At 33.8% G+C, this 12,220-nt stretch overlaps 1 protein-coding gene across 3 annotated transcripts in view; it reads right to left on the bottom strand.

Moving 5' to 3' along the window:
- Nucleotides 1-12,220, bottom strand: part of PHKB (phosphorylase kinase regulatory subunit beta) — a 234,514-nt gene that overhangs the window by 185,108 nt on the left and 37,186 nt on the right. For all 3 annotated transcript variants that reach the window (XM_052656554.1, XM_052656553.1, XM_052656555.1), the window contains exons 3-4: nt 8,700-8,838; nt 3,466-3,565 (exon numbers count right to left, since the gene is read on the bottom strand). In XM_052656554.1, coding sequence (XP_052512514.1) covers nt 3,466-3,565; nt 8,700-8,838 — 239 coding nt within the window. The remainder of the gene's footprint in view (nt 1-3,465; nt 3,566-8,699; nt 8,839-12,220) is intronic.

The following is a 12,220-nucleotide window of genomic DNA, read 5'->3' as shown; positions in this document are numbered from 1 at the left end:
TGAAATCAACAAAATTAAAGCCAGGAACTATCAGCAGATAATCAGAAATGAGGGAATGAGGGTAACGGTACGGACGTACACACTCCATCTATGTAGTGACCAAGCTATCCTGTGTTAATTCAGAAAAGGTGAGATGGCTACCCCATCTCAGTGTCTCAAACTCCTGGTAACAGTCTCAGGCTACACAAATATAGAAATCAAGTTGGTCACTACTTTCACAGTACCATGACTATTATCTCAAAGCACTGAACATTTTTCTGGGCTCTTAAGACAAAAATGTGGTTAAATTAAAACAAAATATATTTTGCCCACTTGATATGTATCTAAATGGATAAGGTTTTATTAGTTTAATAAAGTGATTGCTGCAGGTGACAAAGCAGTGTTTGTCATTTGTCTTCAAGACACACAAGTACCCAGCATGAGAATTTATATTCAATGACTGTGCCAGAGGAAAGGCAACTATGAAATGATCAAAGATAATCAAATGGTGAATTATATAATTATCCTTTGAGTCTTAAAGCTGTAAAAAGACAAACAGCAAAAGAGACACAGATGTAAAGTACAGACTTTTGGACTCTGTGGGAGAGGGAGAGGGTGGGATGATTTGGGAGAATGGCATTGAAACATGTATACTATCATGTAAGAAATGAATCGCTAGTCTAGGTTCGATACAGGATACAGGATGCTTGGGGCTGGTGCACTGGGATGACCCAGAGAGATGATATGGGGAGGGTGGTGGGAGGGGGGTTCAGGGTTGGGAACTCTTGTACACCTGTGGTGGATTCATGTCAATGTATGGCAAAACCAATACAGTATTGTAAAGTGAAAAAATAAAATTAAAAAAAAATAATAAATTTAAAAAAATAATAAAATAAAATTTCAGGGGAAAAAAAAGACCCAAAATTCAATAAACTTTGAAAATTAATGAAGCAAACTGTATAAAAATATACACAAAAATACTCTTGAGAGCAGCCAAAATCAAGATGTTAATTAGTATTGTATGATATCTGGCATCTGGGAAGTAAAAATAAAGAATTATTTATCAAAGTAAGAATTTCTAGATTAAAAGAATTCTAGAATAATGTTTTTTCCTTCTGTATTTTATTTAGACTTTTCCTCAAAATTTTAATTACTGTGAATAAGCAAGTTTATCATTCAGGAAAAGGTATTGAATATTTTGTGATGACAAAATACTCTTAAAAACATCCTTAATTTATAGGCTTAAAATATACACTGAGGTAGGAAAATCATCTCATAAGGGAATCCAGGAAGAATAAATTTTATAAAAATTTAATGATTTCTCATGAATTAGAAAGTACTTAGGCAGCATTTTCAGGAAATAAATTTTTTATGCAGACAGTTAGGGACAGCAACATTCATAGGCTACTGTAAAGCAGATCTCTATTTTCTGAACTATGAACTACAAATTGAATCGATTTTGAAATCTGAATGCTCCTCTTTAAGAAGTATTAATAAAAATAGGTATATGAACACCTAGAGGTAAAAAATAACTAATGTTGATAAGTAGAAATTAATACAAGCAGAAAGAAAATAATAGAAATTAGATTGCTCTATATTCTTCAAATCAAGGAAAACTATTCACTCAAATAAATTAAAACATGCTATTTAGGTAGTATTATTAGAAAGTACATCAGGAAGCATGCTTTACAATGAGAAGCAAAAAAGTTTCACTAAGTCATGATTTTACTTCAGAAGATGAGCTTTAAGGTCAAACAGCACATGAACATTACAAATACACTTTACTTTAGTTTTAAGGGAGGGCCAGAAGATAAAAGTACACATTTAAAAGTATTAACAATGTCTACTGCTATGAAATCATGAAGGAAATAGTGAGCACCAAGGTGAAGGTATGGTGGGAGGTAATTAGCTGCGTGCATGGTTTAGTCTACTGAGTCCTATGTGTGTTGTAGCAATATCTTCTATTCCTACTGTAACGTTATGGGGTTCAAGAAAGATTATACCAGTAACAGTATTTTAAAATTTATAAAATTCTACATTTTGTAGTATGCAGAAATACCAAATGTGATCCTAATGTGATCTGTACCTTCTAACAACTCACGTAAGGCAAAAAATGATAATCCTTTGTAATTTAAGGAATTCAAAGACAGCTTAAGTTACATTCAAGTTGTATTCAAAAGAATACCAAACTATGAATACTTGTTAGTAAAGGTGAATAATATTTAGAAAAGGACATTAAGAAGATTAAACAAATCACAAAGAAAAAAATTTATAGTACATCATTTTCTTCCTTTTGATAAACAATTATAACTTAAGTATGTCAACCTGGTTAGCAAGCACATGAAATTCATGGTTCACACAATGTTTTCTTGAGAGAAAAGTTGAATTTACACAAAAGAATTCACAAAATGATAAATGTGAAACAAATAGTAAACTTCTCACACTTAGGAAAAAAAACTTTAATCGCAACTACTTCAATATGTTATACAAATTTAATTCAAATATTAAATGTCAATATGACATATTACTTTATTTCAAGCACTGAAAAACCTTCATAATAATGATTTGCAAAGTCAAATCTCAGTAGACAAATTACAGGTTTTTCATATATCTCTATTATCAACTTGTGAATAAATTTACTTTCTGCAAACTAATTTTTTTTGTTGCCATATTTTGGTGACAGAATATATAGGATTTTTTTTTCTTTTGCATTTTTGACTTCAGGTCAGGTCTTAAAAAATGTGCTATCACAAAAACTTAATATAATATCCATATGATAGAGATACACAAAATATTAAGTGATTAAAATTGCCTGCATTAACTACTGAAGTGTATCTTTTCTAATAAATTATCAAACGTGGGAGTGGTTGTTGAGGAACCATGATGTAAATTTAATAACGTACCACAATATATTAGGACCTGGAAACACAGAGATGTAGATAAGTAGAAGGAATATCACATTATATTTGTATAGAGCTTTATAGTTTAAAAAGTTTTATTATGTACACTGTTTAATTTCCAAAATAATCCTGTAAAGTCTGCTGTTTTCTAAGCCTTTAATTCCCACCCTCTTTATACATAAACGAATGAATTGTTATATTTCTAAACTGAAGTTCAATTAGAATAATGACATGTACAAAAGGAATTTTGATAAGGACTTTCTTATTTAATACAATATTGGTTAGAATTATGAATATCATGAGGTTCTTTAGAAACTATTTATCTGAGCAAACATCAGATGCAAAATACAAATTCAAGCCCAAATAACAGTTCCCAATCAATGTTGCTTAAGGTTATTTCTTCAATTTCAATATTTCAAAACCCTGGGCTGGGAAGGCAGAGCTGTTTTAATCTATCCAGACTGCCCCCAGGACGTGGCTTTACCTTTTGAAAGTACATCCTTCTTCAGAAGATGTTACTGCTATACTGGTTAAATTAATCCCTCAGAACGATGTGAGAATTTCAGTCCATACTACAGTGTTTTACCTTATCGGCCTGACGCATGTAGCAGTACAGAATTCCTCTCATACATTTTATAGCCGAGTGCTCCAGCTCATGGGTCCTTCCCTTGTCATCATCAATGCGCCTGGGTGAGAGAGATAACTCATGAAACAAACTGGAAATGCATTTGAAAAGGAAGCAGAGCTTTTGATAATTAAGTATTTATCTGGCTAATCCTATGTTCTGGTGACAACTACTAATTCTGTAACAGTGAAACTCCATTTTCCCAGCAGATGTAGAAATGCTTAAAAAAAAAAAAATCTCATGATGAAATTGTGCAAATTTCCCCTTGTCTTAAGGAAGTAAGTTAATTGTGTTAAAAATAGTGTATAATATTTTCAACACTGACTTGGCTGAAACTTTAAAGGATATTTTTATATAAGAAAAATCTACCAATGGATTTTTTTTTAATTCACCATTCACAGAGCACAGGCAATTTTAAATACCAATCCTTTTAGGTTATGCAATGATCACTTGGATTCAAAGAAGTGTAGATTAACGTAGGCCCATGTCTTCTTTGGCTCCTCTAGCGGCTCAGACGGTAAAGCATCTGTCTGCAATGCAGGAGACCCAGGTTCGATCCCTGGGTTGGGAAGATTCCCTGGAAAAAGAAATGGCAGCCCACTCCAGTATTCTTGCCTGGAAAATCCCACGGACCGTGGAGCCTGGTAGGTTACCGTCCATGGGATCGCAAAGAGTTGGACACGACTGAGCGACTTCACTTTCACTTTCTGTGTCTTCTTTGCTCTGCTATGTGTTTAATAATGCCAGAATGGGCACTTCAGTCAGCAATGCCTTCAAACAAAAATGCATCCACGATGATAATGATGTATTTGGGCATAAAGTTTTATATTTTCAGGTCTTAGTTTAAAATCAATTGACTACAGTTTACAACTCCTGCTTTAAAAAAAAAAAGCTGACACTTAAATATTAAATTAGGTTAAGATGTTTTTCGATCTTTAAGCTACTTTTTATTATTGATCAGTGGCCTTCAAAAAAGATGTTATACACTCTTGAAAAAATAAAAGTAGCTTATTCATTGTTTTACTAAATCATAAGTAAAATATCTAGCTATCATCCTCACTTGACAAAAAACACTACCTGTTCCCCATAAAAAGTAAACTATAATTACTTCCTCTTTCAATTACAGACCTCATATACCAGCAGTAGAAAGAACAATGATCATTTTAATACAGTATGGTGAATGTCAGTATAAATGTCTATTTGTCATTAGAATATCATTCTTCTTTTCACATGCAGGTATTAAAGTATAGCTAGTATGATTCTGCTCTGTGATCTTTTTTCCCACGATGTCAGAACCAAGTGATAACAGGCAAATTATGGAGTGGATAACATTTGACTTGGCACTGATAAAGAAAGGAAACAGCACATCTGGAGTAAAATGAACTCAATGAAATGTTCTGCATATAATTCCCACTTCATAAAAAACAAAGAAATAATTCAGAAAGAAACAAAATCCAATTTTTCTAAAATTACCTTGACTGCAATTTCTCTGCCCCTAATTTCCACAAGCATTATACCAAGACTAAAATATCCCACAATAATTTAGCCACAATAAAGAATTCTTCTATTTTAATGATGTTTTTATTTCTCCTTTCCTTAGCAAATAATAGTGGTAACCAGAAAAATATTTCTTTTCTGACTTAGAAAACTAAAGAACAGTTGCATTTGAGTAAAAACATTTAGGCAACTAGTATATATCTATTTCCTTTCCTAAGATTTAAAATGAACCTTTTCATCCAAAATAATTCCTCTATTTTCTACCAAGAACTAACAAGCTTTACTGATGTACATTCAAGTTTTAATATGATCTCAATAAAATGTTTAATTTAAAAAAATCAGATAAGTAACTTTAATTGATAACAAGCCATGTGGAGATGTTGACTGAATATTTCTATAATATTAAGTTTATATTTAAATCAAAACTTAAAAATACATAACTAGTGAAAAACTTAACACTTAAATCCTATCACTGATGCATTATTTCCCCACAGTCAAGATTCAGGGAAAATAAAATCAGAATACTGTTTGGTCATGCGACTTGACTGTTTACAAGGACTAAGCTAGGGCCACCTGTTATATTTAACTCCTAAAATAGCAATAGATCTGACACTGAGAGGGAACAGGCCAACATCTTGCATGAAGTATTCCTCTCTCTCTCTCTCTTAGACAGTACTGCAAAGTGTCTTACCAATACGTCACCTTGAGTTTTTCTAACATATGCACAGTCTAAAGTGCTTTTTCAAATCAATACTCTTAAAAAAAAAAAGCTACTTTTCTCAAACATAAAAAGTAAAGAAAAGTAAATTCTGTATTTAAAGCCTAAATTAAAGTCATGCTTTTTTTCTAGAAGTAAGAACAAAAAATGCAAAAACTCTACATAGTACTTTTTAGTATAGCATAAAGTACAGGTTTGGGGCTTCCCAGGTGGCTCAGTGGTAAAGAATCCACTTGCCAATGCAGGAGCCGCAGGAGACACAGCTTCAATCCTTGGGTCGGGAAGTTCCCCTGGAGGAGCAAATGGCAACTCATTCCAGTACTCTTCCCAGGATACTCCTATGGACAAAGAAGCCTGGTGGGCTAGAGTCCATGGGGTCATAAGAGGGTCGGACATGACTGAGCAACTGAGCACACATGCAAAGTATAGGTTCAATTTTTCTTTTAAAAGATATTTTGTACAATTGACTAGTTTTAGAAACAATATTAACCTAAATCATATATTTAGGTTTTGATATTTAGGATATTTAGGTTATATCAGATATAACCTAAATCAAAGCAATATAATTATTTATAAAATAAAATAATTATAGTAGTTATAATTATATAACTAAATATATATTTTAATTCTATTAACTATAATTATATTCATACAGAACATTAATGCAATATAGATATAATTATATATAAAGTAGTATAAATAGATATAATTAGATATAATGCAATATAATTTTAAACAAAGGTATATTCAGGACTACAACTTGATACATGTAAAAGACATCTTAAAAAGTAAAACATATTAGTAAGCATTTCTTTCCTCTTCTAAAATAAAACAAAATTACAAAGTGAAACTATAATACTGCATTTAAGAAAAACAAACTATGTCAAAGTGTATTTCACAAATAAGCTATTTCACTTTCTTGCTTTTATCCAATTATTTAATTAAATCAAACCATACTTCTAATGTAAATGAAATATAAATGTGTATAAAATAATTATTTTAAGTCCTCAGTACACATGTACATATACACACATTCAAACAGAACTGAGGTTTCAAGAGATTTTTTTTACATGACTGATTGAAAACTAATGCAATTAGAAAGATCAAATTACTTCCTTTTAAAAAAATTAATGACTTCATATTACGCATTCATTACCAATAAGAGATAGATATAAATCCCTGAAAATACTGACAGTTTAATTTTTGACGAATTTTTCCTAATGTTATCTATATGATTTCATCAGCATTTTTAAGTAGAATTGGAAACAGAATTCTACTAATTTTACAACATGGGGATTATCTAAACAAATCATCACAGCTTAATACTGTGGGTAAAAACGGCTTCATCCTAATTCTGTGGTACGTACCCTTGTGTTTCTCCAAACAGAAGACATTTTGTTTGCCAGTAAAACAAAAAGTTTTTACTTTAACTATATAAGATAAATTATCCAGGGAGTTAGTACTGTGGGTAAAAACGGCTTGATCCTAATTCTGTGGTACGTACTCTTGTGTTTCTCCAAACAGAAGACATTTTGTTTGCTAGTAAAACAAAAAGTTTTTACTTTAACTATATAAGATAAATTATCCAGGGAGTTATAAATAGTGTCCCCAGCAAAGAACGGACTTTAAATTCTCTGTCAGATTTTTGAAGGCTTCTGGGAAAGGGCCTGTACTCTTGTATTGTTTTAAGCAATTTTCCCTGAACACTTTATTCAGAAAAATTTCAAATCTATACAAAAGCTACACAACTGCTACAATGAATAAAACTCTATTTTTCACATGGATTCAAGAACTGATAAAATTAGCTTGAATTCTTTATCTATAATTTATTCTCGGCACTAACACCATACATATTTCAGAAGTATCCCCTAAATACAAGGACATGTGCCTATATGACCATAATATCATTATCACACCAATGAGCTTTTAGCATAGACATAGTGTCTAATATATACTCTATATCCAACACATCCAATTATCCCCAAAATATACTTTAGTTTTTTTTAATGCAGATTCAATCAAGGTTTACACATTGCATTTGATTCTCATAATCGCGCCATCTTCATACCTATTTTCTAATCTTCTATGATTACATTTTTAAGAGCCCAGGCAAGGTGTCTTATAGGCAGCCACAATCTGGCTTTGTCTGACCTTATTTACGGTAGAGCCACCTACACACTTTGATAAGAAGTAGACATGGGTGCCATGGCACATCAGGGAGCACCTATCTAACATCAGTGAAATGCATCAACGATTTAAGACAGAGCAATCATATTCATGTCAAGGATACAATCTTCAAATCAGAGGCACATGCATTTACTACCTTCGGAGAATTAATACTCAGAAATCCATTTTTTTAACAGTTAAAATGTATCACTACTGACTACAAGTCAAGACCCACATCGGATATATTAATAATGAAACAAATAAATAAATAATGAAATAAAACAAAGAAACAGATACTAATAATGAAAAAACAAAACTTCTGTATTGTGAAAAGGCTTATTTTTCTTTTACTTTATAAGAATTTTCTGACTTAGTGATCTCCCAATGAAGTGTAATTAGAAAAACACTAAACTGGGGGAAGGAAGGAGAGGAGTTCTGGTCCTGGCTCTATCATTACCTAGGTGTGTCATTTGGGACTACTCTATTAACTACTCTAGGCTCTAGATTCACCATCAATCACTATCAATTTCCTCTATGGTCAAAACAAATCAATTCAATGAGAATGGGCAATTCATTCTATTAAAGACTAAAGCTGATTTACAAACCTAGAGATGAGAAATGTTAGTCACAAAGTCATAAAATGTTACAATTTATCTAACGCAAACGCTATGGAAACCTGAAAGATTTAGAGGCTGAAAAGGAGATGCAAACAGCTGCAGGTCACACGGTGACCCAGAAGCAGAGCCAACAGATAGCTGTCCAGTTTGTCTTGGGCCTAGACTTGGAGTCACAAGGAGAAGACACACCCGCTTACCTGTACGCAAGAGCCAAAGCCCAGGCACCAGCAGCACAGTACAGACTGTCATGAACCTTGGCCTTCTGATCATCACCACATGTTTTAGTGGGGAAGAGACCTGTGGTTGGACTTTGATACAGCAGCAATGTTGACTTGACTGCAATTGAAGACAAGAAAAAGAATGAAAAAAAAAAATCTATTTCCCTTGAGCTGAAGGTCTTAAACTTTTTTGGTTTCTTTATCCTACAATTTTGTTCTTTCAAAACTTAGCTGCAGCATAAAACTTCTGAAAACGTAGAAACAACTCTTGGTAAATAATTCCAGCCTCGGTAGAGATCCACCCGGCATGAAAGGGTATTTTCATTTTTGAGTAAAGAATTCAGCTAATTGGCACATAAAAAATCTTTAGCACATCCCTGTTAATGTCAGTAAGTGTTATAAGGCAATATCAGATACAGAAAAAAAAAAAAGATTAGCCAAAAAACTAAGTATACTTTCAAAAACTAGTTCAATAGGGAAAAATAAAGCAAATATATAACAAAGAGTTGCATACATTTGCTAAATCCAAAGATAACTCAATTCTAGAGAGGCCAGAATCCTGGTTTTCACAGATGACTAATTTGTGCCTGGCCTTCAGAGCAATGTATTCCTCTTATATATGGTACAGGTCAAAGATATGTTTAACATTTCAAAATTGAATTGCATCCTAATATGACATGAAAATAGTAAACAAGTAACTATTTTATGAACATTCCACTTAAGTTAAAGAAGTCTGGAATCAATGTTTTCTAGTCATCGCTCAATCTGCACAGGGATATTTCCAGGACCTGCCATGCATGCCAAAATTCTCAAATACTCAAGTCCCTTATCTAAAATGGCTAGTATAGTAGGCCCTCCATATCTGCAGGTTCTGCATCTGCAGATAGAGAAAGCAGACTGTATTAATCTTTATAAAAGAGTCCTAAAATAAAAAAACAGTCACACTAAAATGACATTTCCTAAAAGCTATTTTATTCCTAACTATAAATGGATGAGTAATATTTTTCCCTAAAATAAATTAAGTTACTCTAATCTAGACTGGCATATGTCAACTAATTTAGAACAGTTTTTCAAAGGTTTAAAGTACTCTGTTCCATCACAGAGATTAAAGAATTAAATTTCTTTTTCTCAGACTAAACTGACATAATCATTATCATGTCTTTCAGAATACCTAGGTATTTATTATTTTTCCCAGACTGAAAAACTGGTCCTCACACTGCAAAGTAAACAGCTGACACTTCTTTTAAAAGGCAGTTTAATTTCTTTAGTTTGTTATGGCTACAGAGATAAGTGGGTAAGAATCTTGAACACAATAAGCTGAACTAACATTTTTAAGATTTTTTTTAATGTGGACCATTTTCAAAGTCTTTATTGATTTGTACAATATTGCATCTGTTTTATGTTTTAGGTGTTTGGCCACAAATAATGTAGGATCTTAGCTCCACAGTTGTCTGCTATGTGACTAATTCAATTCAGTTCAGTTCAGTCGTTCAGAGCGTTCAACTCTTTGTGATGCCACGACCTGCAGCACGCCAGGCTTCCCTGTCCTTCACTATCTCCCAAAGTTTGGTCAAGTTAATGTCCATTGACTCAGTGAAGCTATCTAGCCATCTCCTTGCTCTCCAAGGGGCTCTCAAGCGTCTTCTCCAGCATAATATTTTGAAAGCATCAATTCTTCGGTGCTCAGCCTTCTTTCTGGTCCAACTCTCACTTCTGCACATGACTACTGGAAAAACCATAGATTTGACTATACAGACCTTTGTGGGCAAAGTGATGTCTCTACTTTCCCCATCTATTTGCCATGAAGTGATGGGACCAGATGCCATGATCTTAATTTTTTGAATGTCAACTTTTAAGCCATCTTTTCCACTCTACTCTTTCACCTTCATCAACAGGCTGCTTAGTTCCTCTTTGCTTTCTGCCACTAGGGTGATGTCATCTGTAAAACTGAGGTTACTGATATTTCTCCCAGAATCTTCATTCCCCCTTGAGCTTCATCCAGCCCAGACTTTTGCATGATGTACTCTGCATAGAAACTAAATAAGCAGGGTGACAATATACAATCTTGTTTTACTCCTCTCCCAATTTGGAACCAGTCCGTTGTTCCACATCTGGTTCCAACTGTTGCTTCTTGAACTGCATACAGGTTTCTCAGGAGGCAGGTAAGATGGTCTCGTATTCTCCTCTCCTCAAGAATTTTCCACAGTTTGTTGTGATCCACAGTCAAAGGCTTTTGTGTCAATGAAGCAGTAGATGTTTTCCTGAAATTCTCTTGCTTTTTCTATGACCCAGGGGATGTTGGCGATTTGATCTCTGGTTCCTCTGCCTTTTCTAAACCCAGCTTGAACATCTGCAAATTCTGAGTTCATGTACTGTTGAAGCCTAGCTTGAATCATTTTGAGCTTTACCTTGTTAGCATGTGAAATTAGCACCATTTTGCAGTAGTCTGAACATTCTTTGGCATTGCCTTTGTTTGGGATTGGCATGAAAATTGACCTTTTCCAATCCTGTGGCCACTGTTGAGTTTTCCAAACTTGCAGTATATTGAGTGCAGCTATTTCAAAGCATCATCTTTTAGGATTTGAAATAGCTCAGCTGGAATTCCATCATCTCCACTAGCTTTGTTCGTAGTGATGCTTCCTAAGGCTCACTTGACTTCACACTCCAGGATGTCTGGCTCTAGGTGAGTGATCACACCATTGTGGCTGTCTGGGTCATTAAGAGTTTTTAGTATAGTTCTTCTGTGTATTCTTGCCACTTCTTCTTAATATCTTCACTTCTGTTAGGTCCATACCATTTCTATCCTTTACTGTGCCCATCGTTGCATGAAATGTTTCCTTGATATCTCTAATTTTCTTAAAGAGATCTCTAGTCTTTCCCATTCTATTGCCTCTATTTCTTTGCCCTGTTCACTTAAGAATGCTTTCTTATCTCTCCCTGCTATTCTTTGGAACTCTGCATTCAGACTGGTTTTCTCCTTTGCCTTTCATTTCTCTTCTTTTCTCATCTATTTGTAAGGCCTCCTCAGACAACCATTTTGCCTTTTTGCATTTCTTTCTCTTGGGGATGGTTCTGATCACCATCTTTTGTACAGTGTTACAAACCTCCATCCTTAGTTCTTCTGGCACTCTATCACATTTAATCCCTTGAATCTATTTGTCACTTCCACTGTATAATCGTAAGGGATTTGATTTCGATCATAACTGAATGGCCTAGTGGTTTTCCCTACGTCTGAATTTTGCAATAAGGAATTCATGATCTGAGCCACAGTAAGCTCCAGGTCTTGTTTTTGTAGACTGTGTGGACTTTTCTCCATTTTCAGCTGCACAGAGTACCAATCTGATTTCAGTACTGACCATCTGGTTGATGTCCATGTGTACAGTTGTCTCTGGTGTTGCTGGAAGAGTGTGTTTGCTATGATCAGTGTGTTCTCTTGGCAAAACTCTGTTAGCCTTTGCCTTGTTTCATTTTGTAATCCAAGGTCAAACTTGCCTGTTATT

The sequence above is a fragment of the Budorcas taxicolor genome, chromosome 18 (genome assembly GCF_023091745.1).
Source record: "Budorcas taxicolor isolate Tak-1 chromosome 18, Takin1.1, whole genome shotgun sequence".
In the NCBI taxonomy this organism is placed as follows: domain Eukaryota; kingdom Metazoa; phylum Chordata; class Mammalia; order Artiodactyla; family Bovidae; genus Budorcas; species Budorcas taxicolor.
Note: the sequence above shows the minus strand (reverse complement) of the source record. Positions and strands in the feature narration are given on the sequence as shown.